Below are 26299 nucleotides of genomic sequence, written 5' to 3'. Positions count from 1 at the left end.
AATCCTTTGGCTGGAGAGACAGCCTGTGACAAAGAGACATTTATCACTTGGTAGAGACGTAATGGGGAAGTACTGAGAGAAATCTTGGAAAAATATCCAAAGTCAAAGGTAGTTTTACTTCCCACTTTTGGCCAAGGCTGGCTTTGCTGGTTAGTATAATCCAGTAGGAGTACATATCTCACACAAAAGGACATTTTCCTATGGGATACACTGCCTTTTCTATGTCTATTATATCTGCTTGCCCAATGTATATACCAGTCATTATGCATTACTGCTGATCCTTGAACACAGTTGGGAATAACTGCTCAGAGCAGAGGCGCTTAGGGCAGGCCTTCTGGTTTCTATCTTGTCTCTGCCACCCATAGGCTTTGCTCAACTGCTGTGTCCCTTCCCTAAACAAATAATAATACCTGGTACTTATCGTTGTTTATTAGAAACCAAGCACAGTGCTAAGAACTCTTCCTGTGTGTTCTCATTTCCTTCCACAACTATCCTGGCAGGTAAGGGCTCGTGCTGTGGAGTTAGCCGGGCCTAGACTCAATCCTGGTCCTGGCTCTGCCTCCCACCAGCTGGTTGTCTTGAGAAAGTGGCTTAGCTTCTCTAATACTTGGTTTCTCCAACTTAAATATAAAGATACTAATTTTAAGGATCAAATGAAACGATATATGCATGGTACCTAAAAGTGAATAGCACATAATAAGAATTCAAAAACATTAGCTATATCCCTATCTTCCTCCCATCTGGAGGATGAGTCTGCAGTACTTTGATAACGCAAAGTGCCATGTGCTTGTGCACAAGCAGCAATGAATGTGAAGCAGTGATTCTGGAGGTGGCTTCCACTATCCGGGTGCTGTCTGACCTGATGATCACTAAAGCTCTCTGTGGGTCCTGTCCTCTCAGGGAGAGGGAATGACACAGGTGCTTTGTAAGTTTTGCTAACTTACAAAGCTATGGCAAATACTAAAATGACTATTTTAAGACAAAACAATTTTAGAATTATCCCAGACTGGATAAAACCAAGAGATATATGGCATAAAGTCTCAAATTGCTCAATAAAACTAGATTGAAGAGATAGACTTCAAATTTTCCTTCAAATAGTCATATCACACAATGAGAAATTCTAGGCCTAGAAGAAATTGCCTCAAAGTGTGCTGAATAAATACCACATGAAAGCAAACTTAAAGAATGTTTTCACATACCAGTATAACAAAAATTTTCAAGAGGAAATAGTAGGGGCATCTGGGTGGCTCAATTGGGTAAGCATCCAACTTCAGCTCAGGTCATGATCTCGCAGTCTGTGAGTTCAAGCCCCGCTTTGGGCTCTGTGCTAATAGCTCAGAGCATGGAGCCTGTTTCAGATTCTGTGTCTCCCTCTCTCTTGGCCCCTCCCCCACTCATGCTCTGTCTCTGTCTCTCAAAAATGAATAAATGTTAAAAAATGAAAAAAGAATAAAAATAAAGAGGAAACAATAATGGAGATGGTTGTGAAAATTCAATTTTCTCATTTCTTTTGTTTTTTTAAGCAAAGGGAATAAATATGGATTTGTGCTATGCATACTCTTGTTGTGAAGTTAATTCCTTAATTCTTTCCAATTCCCTTTTTGCTATAGAAACTTTATATTATATGAGTTTCTTCCTCTCTCTCTCTCTCTCTCTCTCTCTCTGTATGTGTGCATGTTTGCATGTGTGTGTTTGGACAGGGAAGAGATGCCTATCCCCATCTGAAGACCAGTATCACACAATAATCACAGAGAAGAAGAAAAATCTGAACTACTATTTCATACTACTTCTATGTCTTTGATCTCTATTACATTGTTGTTTGTCAGGTAGATATATGTGAGTGAGTAGCTTTCATCTTGTGGTAGGGACTGAGGCTCGGTCAGTTTTCATTGTACCCCTGAGATCATGTCACAAGGTTTTGCTTAGATTACCGATGTTCTCTTTACAATAGGAGCTCTGTTTTAACATTGCACGCATACAATAAATTTCCCAGGTATTCCTAGAACTTCTGGGGATACCTGACATATGTAGTGGGTGTGTTTACCAGAGAGTTAAAGTAATAAGTATAATCAACACTACGTGATACAACATTAAAATAGTGGCATCTGTATGAGGTGGAACTTCATCTCATGTCACCACATTTGTGATTTTCCGAGGCTATGCCAGCCAGCTAGCTTATGATGAGAACTATGCCATGTGGGCTTTCTGGTGCTGTTCATGGGATTTCTTAAGGTGTCCAGGTGGATGTCCTTCAGAATTATTTGATGTGTGATCACATGGCTGCTGTTGCTGTGCATGAATTGGCCTTGACTTTGTTCATTCTGCTGCCTCAGGGGGCCCCTAAGCCCATACCAATTTATAAGGGAAGAAGCATTTGTTTCCCTTCCCTGTGGTCATCAGACCTCCCCTGCCATCCATCACACAGGCCCTCAAAAGTAAGGCAAATTGTACCACCATGACCCTCTGAAGGCTTGTTTTCCTCTTAAATCTGAAGGCTTTTCTCCTTTTGTAGCTCCCACCCCCGCCCTGTGTCCGAAGTTTTTGTTTTTTCATGTTTGTCTATCACAATATCTTCTGACAGAAACTAAAATCCTGCTTCGTGACACAGAAAATTATTGACGTATTATACCTTTCATAACCATTGTAGTTTTCAAAAATTATTTGCACTTTTATGCTTAACTCTGTCTTATCTCAAATTAAGGCAGCCTGCATTTGTTACAGTCATTCATTTCTTTCAGTACATGTAACCATTTTGAACTTCCCATATGTAAGAATTTTTCCATGGAGAAAGAGTGAATCTTAGTTGGGATTTTCCTCAGGTGATACTTATAATCAAGGTACGTGGTCTTTAAAAATAAGAAATAATTACTTCACATAAAATTCATAATCACAAAACTCTTTTTTTTTTTTTTAAGAGCTAACAGATTTATCTACCCTCCCTGGCTCCTGATGATATTCATACCTGCAAATACACTTGCTCAGCTGGAAGGTACTGGCCCGTGTAGTTGTTTGTGGCTGGCACGCCTTTCTGATTGGCTGGATCCAGGTATCTAAATGACCACAGAGTATCACTTGCTAAGTACTTTGAATATCACCCCTGAGTGGACATAAATCAGGCCTTCCCACACTGTATACTTGTAAGGTCTAATTTTTCTTTAGTGGTTATAACTTAACCACTTTAGGGTATATTGAGATGCATATATTCTTCACCTCAGTGCCTTGTAGGCCACCTTTGTAACAACTCAGAGGTGTCTGCTCTGCACCCTTAGTGCATAGAAAGCATTAGTCAGAGTTGTGAACAGGAAATTTTTCTCTTCCTGAGCTCTCTTTGTTCAGTCTCGGGCTACATCATGCCTTCTTCCTTTCATACGTTTTCTAAGGCCACCTCCTCCTGCAGAGACAGGTAGTAGCTCATCAAGAAAGTTGTGGCCCTGATAGGAAGACAGATGCACACACACATTTAATTATAAAAGAATGCTGCCTGTCACACAGAACAGCCTGAGACGTTCGTGGAGTAGGGGGATGTCAAGTGGGATTGGGTGGCTGGAGGATGGGGGTGCAGTGAGTTCGCATAAGGAAGCAGGGGCCAAATTTCATTTGATGAAGTCTGGACATTTCTTACAGGCATTGAAGAGTCTCTGGAGGGTTTTAGACACAAATCTTACAACTGGATTTTACTTTCAAGAATACAAACTGTGGGGCACCTGGGTGGTTCAGTCGGTTAAGCAACCGATTCTTGGTTTCATGATCACAGTTTGTGGGTTTGAACCCAGCATCAGGCTCTGTGCTTACACTGCAGACCTGCTTGGACTTCTTTCTCACTCCCTCTCTCTGCTCTCACCCACCCGTCTTAAGTAAATAAATAAACTTAAAAAAAAAAAAAGAATGCAAACTATGACAATGATGTGGAAAATAAATGGGGTGGGGGAGGGGAACAAGGCCAAGTTTGGACTGTAGGAGACTAGTTGGTGGGCTATGACAATAAATCCACATGAAACAAAATAAAACCCAAATTAAGACAGTGTCATGGAAACAAATTTGAAAGATATTTCGGATGCTGAATCAACTTAACCTTATGACTGATGGAATGGGGCAGGAAGGAGGAAAGAACCAAGAGGGCTCCCAGGTTCAGACCATGTCATAGGTAGGTGAAGGTATCATACTGTGATAATAGAAGGTGGGCTAGCTTTGCCCCAGGGTGAGTTTGAGGCCGGAGGGGATTCAACCTCCTCCTTGAAGCCTTTCATGACTGACCCAGCCAGAAGTCTCCCTCCTTGGAAATTTGAAAGCTTTGAGGGATTGTATCTTGTGTAGGATAACCAAAAAAAAAAAAAAAAAAAAATCTGAAGGGAAAATTGAAGAGCAACGGAAGTCTCTTTTTGCATTACTTTTGCACTAGAAACTGTCACGTTACTAAGTAGTCGTAGACAGGGGTTTGCCCACACCCCTGGGTGTGGGCAGTAAGGGGACATTATCCGTACAGAATTTAAAAACAAATAAAGGTACTTTTAATTATCACCATATACCAGCAATTGTGAACAATATGAGTGATAAAATATTCTTCCCCCTCATAATATCTTTGGTCTAAATTCTGAATAATTACTCTAAATAATATGTATGTAAATTTCAAATTAGCACATTTTTAGGACTTCCCTTTTGATAAACATTGCATTCTACATGAAAGCTAACTCAGAGAACTTCCTCATGGTGGAGTTGGCTCTGGACACATACAAATTCGTGTGTTCATTTCATGAGTAAATTTATAACATTCAGAATTGCTGGAGCTTGCTCTAGGCAGCTTGTGTCTCTGATCCCTGTGACACTACATATTCCTTCATTTCCAGAGTAGATTTTAAATAAACAACAATACCACTGTGATTATGAAACCAAAGAAACAGAATGTGAGCCATTTCATTGCTTTCATCCTATCCAACCACTTTGAATATTTATTTATTTAAAATCTAGAACAGTGAGGGGAGCCTGGATGGCTCAGTCGGTTGAATGTCTCACTCTTGATTTTGGCTCAGGTCATGATCCCAGTTTGGGATCTGATTTTGGCTCAGGTCATGGGATTGAGCCCCGGGTTGGGCTTCTCTTTTTCCTTCTTTCTCTTCCCCTGCCCCACTCATGTTCTCTTTCTTTCTTAAAATTAATTAATTAATTAAATCTAAAACAATGAGTTCCAACTGTGCAGTGTAATTTGTTTCCAGGTATGAACTTTAGTTTCAAAGTTTAAGACTTCATGTTTTATTGATTATTATCTATACAACTTCAATGTATTCTTGTCCTCCAAGTGTTGTTGTACTTATTTTAAAAAAGTTTTTTTAAGTGTTTATTTTTGAGACACATAGAGAAACAGAGCACCAGTGGGGAAAAGGCAAAGAGGGAGACACAGAATCCAAAGCAGGCTCCAGGCTCCAGGCTCCAGGCTCCAAGCTGTCAGCACAGAGCCTGACATGGGGCTCAAACCCGTGAACCAGGAGACCATGACCTGAACCAAAGTTGGTTTCTTAACTGACTGAGCCCCCCAGACGCCCCCTTCAAGTGTTGTTTTAAACTTAAAGAATGAATCAAAATAAAACTTCACATTCAGGGTACAATTGAGTAATTGGTTAAATTGTATCTTTTGTAGAATTTTAGTTTTAATAAAATTCATTTGTTAGTCACTGGAAAATTACTTATATAAACTATATCAGACTGTATCAAAGTTCACACTGTTTATTAAATAAATTTAATTATTTTAAATTTAATTTATTTAAATAAAATTATTAAATAAATAGCTGTGCATTTTTTCTTTTTTTGTATTCTAATATTTTAAAAGTATTTTTTAATTTGCATGATTTTATATATGAAGTTGAATGAATATTTATTTTTTGGCCATTTTATGGTTTGTTTCATTTCATGATTTCTGAAAACATTTTTCTATATAGAGGAAGAGGTTGTTAAAAATAATGCACTCTCAGGGGCACCTGGGTGGCTCAGTCAGCTAAGTGTCCGACTTTGGCTCAGGTCATGATCTCACAGTTTGTGAGTTCGAGCCCCTCATTGGACACTGTGCTGGCAGCTCAGAACCTGGAGCCTGCTCAGATTCTGTGTCTCCCTCCCCCCTCGCCCCTCGCCTGCTGATGCTCTCTCTCTCTCTCTCTCTCTCTCTCTCCTTCAAAAATAAATTAAAACATTAAAAAAAATTTTAAATGATGCACTCTGGGCATCAAATATGCTAGGTATACCCTAGTCATGGAATATGCATGCTGTGCTAAACAGTCATGGTTTTCATAAGGATTTTTTAAATGTAAGTCTTCCTAAACCTACAGTTACTTAAAAAGGGATACTTCATCACAGGAAACACTGAGGATGGTAGAAATTTCATTCTTTAACTGCCTATGTTTATTTGAATTATTTTTAGCGTTGAAAATTCCCTATGCATTAGTATGAATGTTTGAGAATAACAGCAGGAACAATTAATGCTGATACATCCCAAACAAAAACAACTGCAATCTTCACCTCTCTTTAGAAAATAATTGTTTCACAAGACAAGCCCCTTGGGTACAGCTTTTGATTTCCTGAATGCCGTGAAATAGCTATTCATAATTCAGGACAAGCAGCAAAGTGTCCACGTGCCTGTCCGATGGAGACTTGCAATGGTGCCATTTAGCTCTGTGCAGTATTGCTGTGCTACAAACATCCGCTTGAGTCTCAGGGAGATGGGAAGTGTTAATACTTTCTTTGTACAAAAAGTGAATATTCTTGATGACTTTTAGTGCCTGTTGGCAAGTCTTCATTTGTCTATTCATTCCTCCATTCAAGAAAAATCCCTGTGCCAGTCAATGTGACAGTCAGTGATCCTTGTCCTGCTGATAAGAGTATGCAGGAACCACTGTGATGTTTCTGTAATCCCAGTGGGAGAGTCAGTGACGTGGTTGGGACCATCAGCTGGCTCTCCTTGCCTACCCTGCTCTGTGCACTCCCCCCAACCACATAACCACATAGGTTGGGACTAGAAGGGATATTCACTTGTGCTACTAGCATTGGGTGAGAGCTGATGGCTAAATGGAAAGATAACGTACTGTAGTAAAAAGAGAGACTTAGAGCTGGTTTTATCACATCGGTCACACACTGAGGGAGATGAAGTTGCGTATGTGTTTGTGTAGGAGAGGATGGTGGGTAAGAATTTTCCTATTTTCATCCTGTTTTACAGAGATTGAGGACCAGAAAGACTGGGTGGCTATCTCACCATCACACAATGTGTTAGTATTTGAACAACCATGTTTGAATAAATATTCCAATTTTTAGCTATTTACATGACTTTTATAAATATCCCAAAAGAATCAGGCTCTGTATTTTCTCATGGTGAATAAGCAAACTTAGTGTGTTCTTCCTAACGCTATTGCATTTATTCTGAGACAACCAGTGGTTTCCATGTCACTATTTGAGAAAAGCACGATCAAAGTGAGTTTCGATTCCTTGAATTTGCCATGAGATTCCTGGCTTCTCTGCCTTTGCCCTTCCGTGTGCTCAGTCTTAAAATACCTCCCCTGTCCCATTCACTGCTGATTATCAAAGGGCTATTCATTCACTAAGGTTCAGCTCAAAGTATGTAACCTTTCCATCAAGCCTTATCCCAATAGTCCCAGCTGAAGTTAAGCTTCTGTACACACAAGCGAAGTTACACCTCTTTATAGTGTTATTTCATTCTCTCGTTTGTCAAACATTTTTATTTCCCATTAGAAGGCAAGCCCCTTGAAGGAAGACACCTTGCCTTATTTATTTCTCTCCCCCCTAACAACTAACGTACAAGGACACACAAGCTCTCTCTGAGCCCTTCTTTCAACTCAGATCAATTTGAAGATTAAAAAAATGGAAGATAGTAAATTTATTCTGGGAAAGTGGCATTGTTAGTTAACCTTGTCTCATCAATTAAATGCTAAGCTTCTTGAGGGCAGGAGGGTCTTTGTCTAAAACTACCTTATTGTTTTCCACAATGTTGGCACCAAGTCCTAGGCTCCATACGCTATGACTGATTTATCCAAGTGCATGAAAAGGGAAGTGAGGAGGTTGAGATAATCTATTAACTTTAGCGGGGATGGAGTTCTGGAAATGTGAGTTTCACTTGGCTTTTCAGATTCTGGCCTCTTTGCTTTTTTGTCGTAAGTCTAACCACATCCAGGTGTTATATTGTTAGGCACTTCCTTTTGGTAGATTATCTTACCCTTTCTCTTCAAGTTTTTGAAAACTTCATGCTCATAACTTGGCTTTTAGTTTGCTTTCATTTTTATTTTGAATTTTTGGAAGCAACTGAATTAGTAAGTCTTAAAGTGAACTTGTTTGAGGTGTCAATACATTTATAAATATATAATAAATACTACAAGTTTCTAAATGTTCTCTGCAGGGCCCTTCTCTCAATCTGGTTCCTGGAAACTCAACCAAGTCTCTGAACAGAGGTTGACAAGATGTGAGCAGAAATTACAGTGAGAGGTTTTTTTGGAGGTTAGGAAATAACTAAAAATGAGAATATTTATGCTGGCAAAGGTGTCGAAATAAAGTGGAGCAGTAAGATAAGTAAAGCAGCATGTGCAATGCAGGGCCAAAAGCTGTCTCCCACTTCAACATTGGAGTAGCCCTTAGCCTGCTTTGTCTTTAAAAGAGAATTTAGGTTGGGGCCCCTGGGTGGCTCAGTCAGTGAAGCGTTAGACTTCGGCTCAGGTCACAACCTCACAGTTTGTGAGTTCAAGCCCCGCGTTGGGCTCTGTGCTGACAGTTCTGAGCCTGGAGCCTGCTTCAGATTCTGTGTCTCATTCTCTCTCTGCCCCTCCCCCACTTGTGCTCTGTCTCTCTCTGTCTCTCAAAAATAAATAAATGTAAAAAAAATTTTTTTTAAGAGAGTTTAGGCTATCATCTTGGTTATGCTTATGTCATTTTAACTTGTGAGACAGTACATCTATTCAGAATGGTGCTTGAAGATGAGTGAAATAAATTAGGCAGATGTATGTATCGCTGAGAGAATAGTTCAAAACAGGGAAGGACACTCAAGATAAAAACTATCAGGATGTAGGAAAAGGAACTTAAAGAGAAAACACTCTCAAGACCTTAGCTCTAATGGAAAAATAGAAAGGTATGGACCTCTACAGAGTTCTTAACTAAAAGGAGTCTGACCTATTTTAGTTATTTTGATTTGCCAACAGAGAGTCAGTTCAGTAGTGGAATATTCTATGATTTATATACACTCATCATGTAACTGATGCTAAAAATATTAAGTGGTTGTCATAAACTGGTGCCATTTCTCTTGCTCACGTGCATGAGTCTTCAGAGGGACAATATAATCCAACAATTATCAGAGAATGAATATATATGTTCTAAGTAACTGACATTTGTCCCTTTGGAGGCCAAAACATTTTTTGAAGTGACTATTTCTGATGAAATTCTTTTTAATAAAATGGGTTGAATTCTTTGCTTCAAAAAAATGGATATATTAAACCTAATTGAAAGTTTTGCTGTGGATTCAATCTTCTCATTATGAGCATAGTTATTACTCTGTTATATAACACAATCATTCCCTCTGGCTAATTAGGAAATGATCATGAAGTTATGAGGATTATGTATCAAGTGAGAGGCGTTTGGGATCTTGCCATATTTATTTCGCTTGTTTAGAGAACATTTCTTCATCATGTATCTTGGCTCTAAGTTGCATCCTAGATATTGAGGTTACAAGGTAAATGCTTTCATGACAGGTTAAAGGTAGTAGAACTTGCTCAATAATGTTGATAATTTAAGAAATTATTTTTCTTGGGGCACCTGGGTAGCTCAGTGGGTTAAACGTTCAACTCTTGTTTTTAGCTCAGGTCATGACTCATGGTTTGGGAATTCAAGCCCTCTATTCAAGTCCTGCTTGGGATTCTCTGTCTCCTTCTCTCCCTCTGCCCCTCCCCTCTTACTCTCTATCTCTCTCAAAAAATAAACTTTAAAAATAATAAAAATAAATTATTTCTCTTGGCTTTAGATTTTATGTACAATTGACAATTACTAACAGAAGGTTTGTAGAAGATAACAGAAAGCCTGTTTCCAAGAAAAAACTCTCCCACCAAAACAAAGGGAGGCAATTTCCTGCAGACCAAAAGAGGTACATTGTGTTCCTCCTCCCACTTTGGAAGACAAAACATTCAGGTTATGTCAGAACATCCTATCTTTCAACAATTATCTTGAGCTGCATGTGTCCTACAAAGAAAAAGGCATGGAAAAAATTACAAGGCAGTACTAAAGCCTTTGAGAAACAAGTAAAGAAAATTTCGAATGCCAGGTACTATAGGGAAATAGTTGTTAACAAAAGTTCCTCTCTCCCACTTATTAGAATATATCAGAGCTAGTAATAGAAAATGTGGTTACTCCTCAAGACACAATAACAGAGTAATGGTTAATGAATTATAGAATAATGGACTCTAGTATGAGTTTGAGTCGTGATTCCCCTAATTATTAGCATATAACACTAGGCAAATTTCACCACATCAATTTCCTTATCTTTAAAATAGTTTTCATAATAATATATATTTTATTGTGAAGATGAAATGAGTTAAGATATTTGATGTGTTTTGAACAGCCCTTGGAATATAATAAAATAATTGAACAGAAATTGTTATTATTTGCTACTATTGAAGTAGCTACCAGATAATAAAATAAAATATTTTATAATAATAGCCAACTTGACAATAAATTATATTTAATAAAATACAAAAATAAAAAAGAATATGGTAAGTACAAAATATAATAATAAAAATATCAGTAATAGTTAAAAAAAATTTTTAATGTTTATTTATTTTTGAGAGAGAGAGACAGATTGCGAGCAGGGGAAGGGCAGAGAGGGAGGGAGACACAGAATCCGACGCAGGCTCCAGCCTGTGAGCTGTCAGCATAGAACCTGACGCGGGGCTCAAACTCACGGATCGTGAGATCATGACCTGAGCCAAAGTCAGACACTTAACCAACTGAGCCACCCAGGCACCCCTAAAAATATCAGTGATAGTTAAGAAATTGAGGAAGTTATTGAACAATTGAGGAAAATTTTTTTCGACAAATACTTATTATGTGTCTACCATGTACCAGACACTTTGTTACGAGGGGTTAATATACTGAGAATGTTATCTGGGAAAATTGTAAGATCGTATTTGAGAAATCTTTGGCAGAAACTGTTGAGTCGCAAATATCTGGTCCTTCCGGAGCATATTTGATTTTAATTTTGTTTTCATCTTTCAGGGCAAAGATCATGTAATGAACAACTGTATGTAAAGAGATATTCCACATACACTGTGTCAGCAGGGCATCCATTTAATCTGGAGTGCCCTGTGAAATACTGTACTAAGAGGCCTATTGTGACCTGGTGCAAGCTCAAAGGAAAAAACTGTTTACCTCTCGCATATAAACTTCTGGGATACACAACTTGGAAAGAAGGGGAGAATATTTCAGTTTTTAGTCTTCATTTTAATCACCCGTTGGCTAGTGATTCTGGTTCATACCGCTGTTCTGCGAATTTTACATCTGGAGTTATTGAAAGCCATTCAGTAACCATTAATGTGACAGGTGAGTTCTGCACTCCAGGGATATCTGATATTTTTTCAACATGTTTCAAGGAAAAGGAGGACCCAGATTCTCAAGTGATTATGTTAGACACTGAACTCATGTAAATGAGAAGGTTGCCACACTCCTCAGATGGTGATCTGTGTGAGCACGTGTGTATGTAATTTTGAGGTGAGTGAGATAAAAAAGAATAGAGAAAAAAATACAATAAAAGTTCTTGTTCTTGCCTTTAGGGGGTATAGCATTTATCTGATAAATCCAAAAGTAGATCACTGAAATATGGAAAAAATTACAAAGTGAATACCAATAGTAGTAGATAGCTGTCTATTCTTTGTCCTCTTTTCCTTCTATTTTTTCATCCACTTACCAGTCCTTGGCTTTTGTTGATAACAAATCCTTGAAGTTACATTTGTGGTGCTCAGACAATTATAAGCTTGTTAATAATTCACAGTTTGCACAGAGAGCAAACAGCACACAAATAAACCTGACTCCCTGATGTGCTTTGAGGACGTTCATAGTTTTAGCTGCCTCCCCAGTCCCTCCCAGAGGTCCTCAAGTAGGCTCAAATATCAGGAGAACAGGTTGAAGTTAAAAACCTAGAATAAAAAATGGAAAGCAAAGAGAGAAGTAGAGGAAAAATTTTTTTAAAAAGTTTGATTTACGAAAATCTCACATCACACTCAATGGTAAAAGATTGAAAGCTTTTCCTCTAAGAACAGGAAGAAGACAAGAATGTCTGCTTTTGTCACTTCTATTCAACACTGAACTGGAAGTTCCAGCCAGAGCACTTAGACAAGAAAAAAGAAATAAAAGGCATCCAAATTGAACAAGAAGAAGTGAAACTATCTCTATTCACAGATGATATGATTATATATATAGAAAATCATTAAAAATCCACAAAAGCTACTAGAGTGAATAGATGAATTCAACAAGGTTGTATGATCAACTAAAAAAGTCAGTGGTATTTCTATACGTTACCAATGAACAATCTGAGAAGGAAATTAAAAACAAAAACAATTCTATTTATAATAGCATCAAAAAGAATAAAATACAAATTAATCTAACCTGGGAGACTCAACACTTGTACACTGAACAAAATATGGCTAAAAGACTTAAAATTGTTAATGTGGCAATATTTCCCAAAGTGATCTATGGATTCAATACAATTCCCATCAAAATCCCAACAAACGTTTTTTTCTTTTTCTGCATAGATGAAAAAGCTGATCCTAAAATTCACATAAAGTTGCAACAAATACAAAATAGCTGAAAAAAATCTTGAAAAAGAAGAGCAAAGTTAGAGGACTCACACTCCTTTATTTTAAAATGTACTACAAAACTACAATAATCAAAACAGTGTGGTGCTGACATAGTATAGATATAAAGATCAATAGAATAGAATTGAGAGTCCGTAATAAATCCACACATCTTTGGTCAATTGACTTTTTTTGTTTTTGATAATTTATCATCAAGTTAGCTAACATAGAGTGTATACAGTGTACTCTTGGCTTCAGGAGTAGATTCCTGTGATTCATCACTTATACAAAACACCCAGTGCTCATCCCAAGTGCCCTCCTCAATGCCCATCACCCATTTTCCCTGCCCCCCACCCCTTTCTACCCTCAGTTTGTTCTCTGTATTTAAAAGTCTCTTATGGTTTGCCTTCCTCTCTGTTTGTAACTATATATTTTTGTTTCTTTCCCTTCCCATATGGTCTTCTGTTAAGTTTCTCAACTTCCACATATGAGTGAAACCATGATATCTGTCTTTCTCTGACTGACTTATTTTACTTAGCATAATACCCTCCAGTTCCATCCAAGTTGTTGCAAATGGCAAGATTTCATTCTTTTTCATTGCCAAGTAGTATTCCATTGTGTATATAAAACACATCTTCTTTATCCATTCATCAGTCAATGGACACTTAGGCTCTTTCCATAATTTGGCTATTGTTGAAAGTGCTGCTATAAACATTGGGGTATATGTGCCCCTATGAATCAGCACTCCTGTATCCTTTGGATAAACTCCTAGTAGTGCTATTTCTGGGTCATAGGGTAATCAATCTTTAATTTTTTGAGGAACCTCCACACTGTTTTCCAGAGTGGCTGCACCAGTTTGCATTCCCCAACAGTGCAAGAGTGTTGCCCTTTCTCCACATCTTCACCAACATCTGTTGTTCCATGAGTTTTTAATTTTAGCCACTCTGACCAATCTGAGGTGGTATCTCATTGTAGTTTTGATTTGTATTTCCCTGATTATGAATGATAGTGAGCATCTTTTCATGGGTCTCTTAGCCATTTGGATGTCTTCTTTTGGCCAATTGACTTTTAACAAGACTTCCAAACCCATTCAATGGAAAAATGATAGTTTCTTCAGTAAATAGTGCTGAGGCAATTGGATATACATACACAGAAAAATGAATTTGGACCTCTACCTCATACAACATGTAAAAATAAGTAAAAATGGATCAGATATTTAATATAAGAACTAAAACAATAGAATCTATGTTTGTATAAAATTTTAATACTATTTTTCCTTAGAGGAAAACACAAGAGTAGATCTTCATGATCTTGGATTTGTCAATATTATTTTGCTACAGCATCAAAAGCATATATACATAAATACATAAATAAATAAATTATACTTCATAAAAATTAAAAACTTTTGTACATCAAAGGACACTATAAAGAGAATGAAAAGACAACATATGGAATGTGAGAAAATATTTGCAAATCATATATCTGATAAGGGACTAGAACCCAGAATATATAAAGAAGTCTTACAACCCAACAACAGATAAGCAACTCAATTAAAATGGGCAAAAGACTGAATAGACATTCCTTCAAAGAAAATATATAAATGGCCAATAAGCACATGAAGAAATGCTCAATGTCATTAGTTATTAGAGGAACACAAATCAAAATCACGATGAGACACCACTCACAGACACTAGGATTACTAGAATTTTTTTTTAATTCCATTAAAAAATAACAAGTGATAGCAAAGATGTGGACAAATTGAACTCCTTGTACTGTGCTGGTGGGAATGTAAAATGTTGCAGTTGCTTTGGAAAAGGTCTGGCAACCTTTCTTCAAAAGGTTAAACATAGTTTCCACAAGACCCAGCAATATCCAAGTGAAATGAAAGTATATGTCCACATTAAAACTTGTACATGAATGCTTATAGCCATACTATTCACAAAAGTCAAAAAGTCGAAACAATCCAAATGTTCGTCAAACTGATAAAGGAAATGTGTTATATTCATACAGTGGAATATTATTCAGGCAAAAAAGGAATGAAGTACTGATATGTTACAAAACAGTTGAACTTCAAAAACATTGTGCTAAGTAAAAGAAGCCAGATAAAAAAGATTACATATTATAATCTTGATTCTGTTTGCATGAAATACGAAGAACAGAAAAATCTGTGGAGATAGAAAGTGACTAATGGCTGCCAGAGGCTGGCAGAAAGGGTTAATGGGAGTAACTACTTAATGTGTATGGAATTTCCTTTGGGGATGATGAAAATGTTCTGAAACTAGATAGTGCACAACACTAGAGAGTTGTACAACATTACACTAAGTTGTATGCTTTAAAATATTAAAATAATAATATTTATGTTAAATTGACCATGAAGATTACTGCAAAGAGAAATTTCAAAGAGTTCTGGTGCAATAGTAATGTCTGAAATCTAGATGCAGACGTATGCAGTCACTTCCTCTATGGACACCATTCATTTGAATGCATACACTTTGTGTTTGTAAAAATTAATTTATTACTATATATGCACACTTTGGAGTCCATCTTTTAACTCCCTTAAAGTAACCCAATGAAGGAATCCACTTAAATTCCTTAAAAATCTTTTAAGTTATTTTAAGACCTCTGAAAGCAGCCTGGTAAAGGAATGCACAACAATCTAGTGCTGGTTACAACCTCTATCATCAAGCACAGAAGTGTAGAAGGGATTTAAGGCAGAGTTGGAGACCCTGCTTTTGCAAATTTGTTATCAAACTCAGTGCTAATTGCCTGTGACTATACGTGCATTGGCTTATAAACCTCTTTGGAATGGAAGCTGTGTCTTAAACATCTTTGCTTCTCTACAAATAGATGGCACAGTGTGTAGCACATAGTAGGTGTTCAATAAATATTTCTTTATAATTCTTAAATGAATTAAATAACATCATCTATGCAAAGTTAAACAATTGCCTTTAACAACCTGGAGAAGCTTATACTAGAGATTATGGAATGAATCCTTTCTGGAGAAAATTGCACATTCACATAATGAGGTAAAATATTGAATTTTTTAAGAAGTAGTACTTTTTTAACTGGCAAAATAAATGATAAAAATAAGCAAAACTTGCAAAACATTACTTCCAGGATATTAATGATACTATGAAATAGTAATTCAGTGCTATTAGATTATTTATATAATGTATATTAATATAATGTATAATAAAATTAAATGCAGTGGCATTGAGTCCACCCTCCTTGGAAGAGGGACTGTCTTGTGTAATTCTGTCTTCTTTTGTGGGAATTAACCCCCTTCTGTGCAAGAGGGAGGAATTCAGCCAAGGTCAGAGGCAACCCAAAAATGACTTATGACATGGAAGTGTCCCAGGGGTATTACTGTGTCTCCTCTGTCCCATTTTGGGGTCATTCCACAGCCACTACAGATGGTTGCCCAGTTTGTAAAGTGCATAAAGGTTCCTGTTCTAGGAAAAAGTCGGAGCTGAAATTAGGATCAACAATCTGTCTCCCTTGGGGAGGAAGGGGCCAAAGGGAAGAGAGGCAGCTTCTCTCTTGAACCCTGTGCCTGTGGGGCGGGGGGGGGGGGGGGGGGGGTGTGGGGGTGGTGATGTGCTTATTAGGATCACACTGGGGATGAGCAAGAAAGATGGAGATGTGAGAAGGAAAAGTTACCTAGAAGACAGGAAGGGCTTTTTAAATTTCCCTTTGGAGATTCCTATTCTAATTTGTACTCTCCAGAATTTCTTATCACTTTTGAATCAGTGCTCCTGCCCTAAGGGGAGGTCCCCAGGACTTTGCTTTGGCCGTCTACTCTTGTCTGGCAGCAACCTTCACTCTGGAATTGCTTCCTTCCTGTAGCTTCATGAGCATCTCAAACTTTCATTATCTTCCTTCCAAATCTTCCAATCAGCCGTATGGACTCTTTGTCTTTAGTGTTTCCTGTTTTAGTCCATTTCAGCCAAACATCTTCCTAATACACTTCACTTGCCTAATAAATGTCTTCCATAATGCCGCTCCTTTAGTGAGTCCCCGCAGAGCATCTGCGGTGCTTCCCATGTTGGGCTCACATTTAACCAACATTCAAGGCCTTCCACAGTCCACCCACACCTACCTTCCTTGATTGCTTCTGGACTCCACCATGAACCTCTACTCCAGCCCCACAGCCTTACCTGCCATCACATGTCTTCACCCTATGCTGCTCTCTCCACTCATAGGGCAACCACTCATCTGCCTCCACTTACCACAATTCTGGCCTTCCTGTCAAGCCCAGCCCATTTCCCACATTCTTAAGGAAGCTTTCCATGTTCACCCTAGGGGAAGTGATTTCTATTTTCTAGCAAATTTTATGCCATTTAAGGTCTGTGCCTCTCATTTATCAGACATTTCCTTGCACTGTAGTAATGTATGGAAATGTTCTTTATCCCATGAAGAATTATAATGTCTGGAAAGCAGGAACTGTATCATATTTTTCTGGGTCATCCTTGCTTCCTTCACAAAAGTCAAATGAATTATTTCAGAATTGGCTTTGAAATGGGTGTGAATTTGCCTTTTATGAGGTGATGAAAGCAAACATAATAGGGAAAGAGTTCAAGAAAAATTCCTTTTCCTTCTGTATGTGGGAGTACTCAGTGAGCTGAGTACTGAAGGAGAAAAATATACTATGAAATTATATTTTAAAACAATGCTTTGCATAAAAATGATGTGGAGGTGTGACACAAAAAATATTTCTCCCCTTCAAATATCTTTCTTTGGCGCTATTGGGAATTTTCCTGTTTTGCATCTGACTCTCTTTCTTTGTCCAAGTTAAGAATTGGTCCATGTAAGAACAGGGCTGTGGCAGAGTCAGGGCTTGGACGCTGCTGGGAAAGCAGTATTCTCCCAGAATGAGGAAAAGTGCTTTGCAAAGCAAAGCCCCAGAAGAAAAGGTGACAGAGCTGGGGAACAATCCCTGGAATGCACATGGGCCTGTACATCCTCCCCAACCTCCCTTGGTCAGTCCGTGATTAGGAACTTCACAAAGTCAAGTGGTCATTCTCTTAGCAGAAAAGTGAGAGTGGTATGAGTAGGCAGGAAGTGAAAGGCACAATCTCTGTTTCAGAGTGAGTAGTCAGCATGGCCTCCAAAGCATCCTTTCCTTGTGTCCCTCCACACTCACTTAGAGCACCTGCTGAATGAGCATCCTGTTTTTCCAAGTGCCGGAAGATGTCATATAGGCTGTATTCTGTCCTTATACTTAAGTAATAGGGAAAAGGGAATCAACGCAGACAGATGACGTTTGTGTTGTATTTAGGGTAATTTTTCAAGCCTCAAAATAAATCTAGGGACTTAACTTTGTGTCCGTGATCTTTGAGGTGGTGATTTGCACATCATGCAAACTCCTTTGAGCTGGGTTACTGGGTTTGGTTAGTGTGCAAATGCAGGAGTCCTCTCAGACTAACTCTGACTCTAGACACACACAAGTATTGTTTTTGCAACCAGTTTCAATTCTTTATCTTGCTTTTCTATTTCAGAACAGACTCAAAATAATTCAGAATACCCTCTAATAAGTAAGTATCAAACTAGTCAAATAAAAATAAGGAAATAAGATTGTTTCATGGTTGAAGAAAGGATAAAAGTTGGATTTTCCTAATGGAGTGAATTTTTTTTTGTATTAGGTTTTCTATGTGGGAACCCTTGTCCCTATTTCTATTCATACCCTCCCCCCAGACAGCTGTGTCTGTTGTTGGTAATGACTTGGCTGCTGTCCTAACCTAAGCAGCAGCTGCAGCATGGATAATGAAGACTTTGTTACCACTCTGTTGTTATCTAAGCACTATTTGCCCAGCTTCAGTAGCTCCTGACCACCTTTACCTTGAACCAAGCATATGAGGAAGGAGGTAGATAACTATGTTAATATATTTAGAAATAAAAAATTGCTGCATAAAATACTTAACATATATACAAAATTAATGCTGTGTGATGCATTCTGATTTTTTTATATCCTGTTGTGATTCTTATTTTTAATGTTTTTTGTGGTCTATTAAATTGTTTCGCGATCTGTCGATTAGTTGCAACCTATCATGGACAAACAGAACATTAACGCATGTTAACATTGATCATAGCAATGAGTATAAGCTGTATGCCCAGCAGAGCATATTTGGAGATAACAAGGCTATCTGTAGATAACAAAATTATATAGTATATGGAGATACCAAAGAGTTACGAGACAACAAAAAGACCTTTGTGTTAAAGAAACTGGAATTTAGTATCAAAAACATGTTGGCTTGGGTCCCAACTACAACTCACTAGCTATCTGACCTTGGGTAAGAGTCTTGGAACAATAACCCTTTTATCAAGGCATGGAACTAGATAAAAATAACAGTTTCCTTACTTTTCTTTAGTGGTGAATATAAGAGTTAAGTAAGACAATGTCAATGAAAGGGCTTGGTGAAGTGCTTTCTGAGAGCTGTTATGGGTATTCTTTTAGAGGGGATCAATCCTAGCAGAATTACAAATTCTTACAAAAGATGAATTTTAACCCAGAGCCACCCACATATGCTCATCAATAAAGCAAGAGGTGGGTGAGAATACTGAGGCCAGGGGTTCTGTGGGAATGCATCCCGGAAGGGAAATAGAGGCATCAGCTGGAAATCTCCTTCATTCAAGTTCTGATGATGCAAGAGGTATTACTGATCCTATTATATCTGAAATTTCCTAACTGTCTTTAGCATTAACTCACATTTCAGATACAACTGGTGCCTCAGGACCACCCTCTCAGGAAGTGACGGCGGACAAACGATGGATGCTTTATAGTTTGCTTCCTTTGGGGGCATTGCCTCTGCTCATTACCTGTTTGTGCCTGTTCTTCTGCCTTAGAAGGCACCAAGGTGGGTTCTACCTTCCATCTGCTGCTTATATGCTACACATTTGGAGGTCAGTTACTAGGGCTGATTGATTTTTAGTTGGTTCTTGTTTTCTTTCCCATATTCTGCAAGGAGCCATGGATAATGATTTCCTCAGAGACAACATCCTTCCACCAAAAAGACAAATGGATTAATTCAGGTCCCCTTCAGTCATAGAGAGGCATGTTCTCCACAGCACAGTGCTCCAGGCAGGACCTGTGCTAAAGAGGGCATGTGGCTGGGACTGACCCATTCCACTTGTGTCTGTCTTAAGTTTATGTGACAAGCAGCTCTTCTAAACTTTAAGGGTAGTGAAAGGGAGGTTGACATAATCTCTCAGGCCAACAAGTCTACTTTGAGTTAGTTTGTCTCATCCTCTTTTTCAGAGCCACACCACATCATACCACTCATACACGCCCTTGCCTAAATGAAGACTGTGTTTCCCAGAAGGAAATTCCTATGTCTGTACTTTCTTTTGCCACCACAAACACAGGCCTGAACTGAACTCTCACCCAAAAGTAATGCATTTGAAAAAATGTGGGTTTGGCTAGGACAAGAGAGGTGTGAAATCTTGGAAACAATTCCCTTCTGCTTGTTTAAGAATTCCTTTGGTGTCGGGAGCAAACACTTAAACATAGTAAGAAAGAGATGTGTAGAGAATTCTGATGCAGCTCTGTTCCAAAACATCCCTGTTCTCTCTCTCTTTACTTTTCCCGCTCTGCCATCTCCTCCCATCCCAGCTCCCACATGGGCAGCCTCAGGGTAGCTACAGAAACAGAGCTAGACAGAGCAACCCTTTTCTCTGCCACAAGAGAAAGCTTTGTCTGGGCAAAAGTACTTTCGGTGTTTTGTGGTAAGGACTTCCGGAGCCCAGAACATTCTCAGAATACTGAAGGAATCCTCTGTAACCCCCACTTCACATGTGCAACTCCAAGTCTCTTTCGATAGTCCCTCCCTAGCTTTCACCATCTTTCTTGAGGCTGCTTTAGAAAACTTTAGAAAAAGAGGCAGGAATAAATGCTTTGATCTACTATATCTGAAGTGAACTGGGCCGTAGGAGATCCTGGCCTTTGTGGGTGAGGGGACAGCAGTGGGTCTGGCATCAGGTATAGAATGTCCCCAGAACAGGATTTCCAGCCTGTTTAAAGTGATACAGTACATCCTGCCCCTTCCTCTTGGATATGCCATAGGACTCTCCGGAGTCAGAAGGGAAGAACCAGTGAATGTACACAAACCGAAGTGTATGTGCCTTGTTGGTTCCAGCAAATAAACACGCCAAAACAAATAACAACGCTGCCACTGGCCTGGGAGGCATCCCACCTCTGCCCCAGAATTTCAACCTAGCAATCTGATTCCAGAACACATATTCTTACCACAACCTTAACTTACAGGGAATTGGGAAAGAATTTGGTGTTGTTCTTTACTCTTCTTGGTTTCTTATTTGTCTTTTTGAATTCCAGCAGAAAAAAAGGAGCCTTCTGACACAGCAGCAAGGGAAATTAACCTGGTATGTTCCATGCATCTGTTAAAACAAATGCAATCTATGTTATACCATCTTAATCTTGATATAATATTTTAAATTTAATAAGTCTATGTAACATTTACCCTGTCCCAGGAACTGTTCTAAATGCTATATATAGACTTACTTCTAAAAATGCGTTTATTTTTTTAATGTTTATTTATTGGAGAGAGAGAGAGAGAGAACAGAGGAGGGGCAGAGAGAGAGGGAGACACAGAATCTGAAACAGGCTCCAGGCTCTGAGCTGTCAGCACAGAGCCCGACACGGGGCTCGAACTCAACAAACTGTGAGATCATGACTTGAGCCGAAGTCAGACACTTAACCGACTGAGCCACCCAGGCATCCCTAAAAATGTGTTTATTTTACATTAATCTCCATCTGCAGCAAAGATTCTTCAGAATTCACAAGTCTCACAATAAGTGGCCTTTTGGAAGGGCATTAGTGGCAGGGTAGACCTGAAGCAGAAAAGTCAGAGAGTAGCTTGTACAGCCTTGGCTTGCTGTTGGCCTGTTATGTGACTTCAGGCTATTTAAGTATTCTCACAAAAACACCTTACAGTCTTTTGGTAGAGAATTGAGAGTTAATGAAAGAATGAACCATAAATAATCTCATAAATGACAGGTGATTTCTTCACAGACTCCCAGCAGCTAAAGAAACATGACCCTAAGTCTAGTTATTATGCAAAAACTCTCATAATGTGTGTGGGCTCATCAAGGAAGAGACCTCTCAGACAAAGCCAAGGGCATTTTGGAAGCAGTGTCGTTTCCCTACAAGTTCTTGGAATCTAAACATAGGCTTTTTATTTGGGGCTCAATGTTGTGTAAATATTGGAACTCAAAAAAAATGGAAGATGAGGCAATACATTTCTGAAAAAATTTTTATGAGGGTCTTCAGTTAAAAACAAATAATTGTAAATGAGGTACTGCAAAGGAACGTGTCTGTGTGTGTGTGTGTAGTGTGTGTGTGTGTGTGTGTGTGTGTGTGTGTGTGTGTGTGTGTGTGCATGTTTCACTGTGGAAGGGTAGAGATAAAGTTGTAGTAACCTTCTCAAAAGTTCCAGAAATACCAAAGGCAGATACAGCCAATAATTTTATGTATAATATTAAATGACACTCAGCATTCCTCACCAGGTTGCCCAATTTTAAATCAAACCAAATACATTCAACTTTGTAAACTCGTATTAAGTTTTTAGTAAGCAGCAGTAGGCATCACTATGTTGGGTGCTGAAGTTTTGTTTTTTCAAGTAGGAAAATTTTCTTAAATGTTGTTTTCTTTCTTCCTATAGTGAACAACAACGAACTACATTCTGTTACAATCAGGACTGAGATCTATGAAACTATCTAAAACAATAATCTAAATAGTTTCTTGCTTAGATAAAGCCCAGCTTGGTTAAAATGTAGTCATATGTCTTCCTGTGTAGGCTGAACAAATTATTTATGATCTGAAGTTGAATTGAACGGGCTTCTCTATGTGTGCAATTATTTAGGAATTTTGTTTTAAGATGCCTGTGTCTTTTGCAGGAACTCACAGCTTTGGCCCATTTCAGTTGGCCAACATTTCAGAAAATATAGTGATGCCATATTAGATCTTTGAGATTAAAGATTTCTTAGGAAGGGACTTGTATTGAAATCAGTGGAATAGAAATCCAACGGAGAGAAAGGAACTGGTAAAATTATGGCAGGTACATATAAAAGCCGAAATTCTCATCTTATTCCACAACGGTCCCTGGAGTATATAAAAATAGTTAAAATACTGAAAACCCGGAACTGTGTATTTTTTTAAAGTGCTTTGTAAACTGTAAAATGGCATTACAATTATAGAGTAGGATAGTGGCTTTGGCGTTTGTCATCTCTATCCACAGACAGAGCCTTGTGGCCTCCACCCACTTTCCTGAGGTCCTACAGGATAGGCTCAGCCACAGGACACCGTGTTTTATTTTATCTCATTCATTCTAACCAAGTTTTCCACAGAAACCAGCCATCTTTTGGGAAGGGAGCCAGGTAACTGAGTTGACAGACTTTTATACAATTGTAAAAGTACAACAGGGATCTTGTTTCTATATTGAGGACTTATGGCTATTTATTAGGTCACATGACTGTTTTCTTCTTCAAAGCTTCTTTGGAGAAATTACCCAGGTTCCTTCGAATGGGGGTTGGGACACTTTTCAGCTGAGCTAAGAGACTGAGGGGGGTAAAGCTATTCCTGCCTCATTCAATCATCCTGCCTTAGAGCTATTTCCTGGGCCGCCACCTCATTGAAGGGTAGCGATGTACTCAGCATCTAATGCTTAGTTTCTCAGGATAGGGCCAGACGTGCACGTGTGGTAGAATTCTGCCAGGAAGGGGTAGGATATGGGTTACTTCACATACAAAATAAGGACGATAAAGGACCAGACAGGCATGTAGACTGTCAAAGACTGTGGATCTGATACCTTCACGGAGTTAGACCAAACTTCATGTATGTAAATTGACTGGCAAAATTGTGATTAAAAATTGAATTAACAACTCTTAGAGTTAAAATAATATCTTCATTTTTACTGGTAATGTCCTTGAATAGTTAGGAGTGGGTAACAAATAACTGAAAAGAGTGAGAAGCATCAGGACACATTTTATTTTAGTTTTTGTAAGTTCACCTCTTTTCCCATTTTTTTTCTTAATTTTTAAAAATATTTATTTATTTTTGAGAGAGAGAAAGCACGAGTAGGGGAGGGGCAGAGAGAGGGGGAACAGAGGATCCGAAGCAGGCTCTACGCTGACAGCAGAAAGCCTGATGTGGGGCTCGAACTCACAAACAGTGAGATCATGAGCCCAAGTTGGATGCTTAACCGATTGAGCCACCCAGGTGTCCCTCTTTTTTTTTTTTTTTAAGTTCACCTCTTTCTCAGAAGCTTTAAGATATTTGAATTATTTGGAAGTATAATAATTTTCTTGTGATAATCCAAATATTGTAAAATTTTTCCTGCAGTTAGGCCCTCCTTTTCCAAAATTGAAAGCAATTTCTAATTCCAGGTTTTAAATCATAATAATGTATCTTGGATAACTCATCATATTTATTCTTCCTGACCCCTTAGAGGGCATCTGTTCTATTTTATTTTTAATCATTTACTTCTAAGCTGTGTTAATGCTATCCATTATCTTATAAGCTGTCTGAAGTTTCTTGTGGGATATTTATGCTTTTCTTATTAATTTGGGCTGAGAGATTGAAAAGTATTCTGTTGGGGCACTTGGGTGGCTCATTTGGTTAAACATGTAGCTCTTGATTTTGGCTCAGGTCATGATCTCATGGTTCATGGGATGGAGCCCCATTTTGGGCTCTGTGCTGACAGTGCCAAGCCTGCTTGGGGTTCTCTCTCCCTCTCTCTACCCGTCCCCAGCTCATGCTCTGTCTCTCTCTAAATAAATAAATAAAACTTAAAGAAAAGTGTTCTGTGATGTTCCTAAGACTTTCATCTTTTAACAAATAAGAATATGCTAAAAATGTGGATGTCAGCAGCAAATGTGAGGAAGAATAAATTATTTCTGGTGATGTGTTGACTCCATTTAGCATATACTAATAGTTTGCTAATTGTATGCACTACCACATCCTTAAATGGTAGTTAAAACAATCTTTTTTCTCTTATAGGTTGATATTCCCCAGCCCTTTCGGAGTGAGGAAACTGAAGTGGGAACCGGGCAAAATCCCCAAACACTGCTATCAGAAACTGGTACTTATGATAATGACCCCTGGTTCAGGGTCCAGGAAGAGTCTGAAGTTTATTCTAACCCATGTCTGGAGGAAAACAAGCAGGGCATTGTTTACGCTTCTTTGAACCATTCTGTCATTGGAATAAACCCAAGACAATCAAGGAATGTGAAAGAAACACCTACAGAATATGCGGCCATATGTGTGAGGAGTTAAATTCGATCTTGATCTCCAACTGGTGATCACTGAAAGATATGCATGTCAACACCATTACCAAGCCCAACAAAAGGTTAAATAACATTCCTTGACCTGAGAAGCTTCACTTTAAGGAGGTTCATGTTGGTGCTCGGGTCTTAAGGGTTCATAGGACAAATGACTAAAATTTCTCCCCCCAAATTCTGAGGGAACTTTTTATATGGCACCCTTGAACAACAACACAAAAACCTTTCCCTCCAAGACTAAGTGATATTATGAGTAGCAGAGTGGCAGAATATTTAAACGTAGCTACATTTTACCCAATGTACAAAGCTAATATATTTTTTGGAGGATAGGAGACACATGTAAGTAAGAGAGGTTTGTGTTATCTGGATCAGTTCACTACACTCTCTTGACAAAGAAAGGATGTCCCAATTTGACTAACTAACCATCAACACAGTCATGATAGTATGTTTATTTCTGGTCATTCTTCCATGATGAGAAATATTCCTCTGTCCCTCTAATACTGTTTTTTTTTTTTAATGTAAAGAGGTAACTTTAGACTTGATATAAGAAAAGAATGGAAAGCATAAATGGTTCAGTAAAGTTGTGGGCTACACCGACTACTGTAGAGCAGATGCTCCCCATACCTGACACGCAAATGGTTTTACATTGTTGAGCAAATATAGGTAGTAATGGAGCAATTAATGTGTGGTGCATTTATAAACAAAGTTGTGACTCAGTGGTTAGGTCACATGGACTAATGTATATGAATGTGATATAATGCTGCTGAATTAATATACTCGTGGGTGTTTAAATAAACATAAAAATAAGCATCATCGAGCAAATGCAGATTAATGACTTAAACTGCTTCATAGTTGATCTGATAGCAAATGAAAAGAACTATTAATGGAATGGAGGGGGGTGCCTGGGTGGCTCAGTCGGTTGAGCGCCCAACTGCAGCTCAGGTCATGGTCTTGCGGTTCATGAGTTCGGGCCCCACGTCAGGCTCTGTGCTAACAAACAGCTCAGAGCCTGGAGCCTCCTTCGGATTCTGTGTGTGTGTGTCTCTCTCCCCCTCCCCTGCTCATGCTCTGCCTCTCTCGGTCTCTCAAAAATAAATAAATGTTAAAAAAAAAAATGGAATGGAGAAAAGTCTTGAATATTTAGTTGGCCACCCCAGGTCACCATACTTTCACTAAGCACATCTGTATCT

General features: G+C 38.5%; 1 protein-coding gene across 4 annotated transcripts in view; it reads left to right on the top strand.

The window, feature by feature from the left end:
• The window catches only part of BTLA (B and T lymphocyte associated), a 38456-nt gene extending 12388 nt beyond the window's left edge, over window positions 1-26068 (top strand). For 2 of the 4 annotated variants that reach the window (XM_042955630.1, XM_042955629.1), the window contains 5 exons: window positions 11245-11568; window positions 18317-18352; window positions 19532-19672; window positions 21148-21194; window positions 24829-26068. In XM_042955630.1, the coding sequence (XP_042811564.1) occupies window positions 11245-11568; window positions 18317-18352; window positions 19532-19672; window positions 21148-21194; window positions 24829-25104 (824 nt within the window). In that variant the 3' untranslated portion in view covers window positions 25105-26068. The remainder of the gene's footprint in view (window positions 1-11244; window positions 11569-18316; window positions 18353-19531; window positions 19673-21147; window positions 21195-24828) is intronic. The other 2 variants (XM_042955631.1, XM_042955632.1) reach the window with 2 other exon arrangements.
• Window positions 26069-26299: the final 231 nt, after the last annotated feature.

This window comes from Panthera leo, chromosome C2 (assembly GCF_018350215.1).
Source record: "Panthera leo isolate Ple1 chromosome C2, P.leo_Ple1_pat1.1, whole genome shotgun sequence".
NCBI classification, from domain to species: Eukaryota; Metazoa; Chordata; class Mammalia; order Carnivora; family Felidae; genus Panthera; species Panthera leo.
The sequence above is the reverse complement of the archived record's forward strand: the minus strand, read 5'-3'. Positions and strand labels throughout refer to the sequence as shown.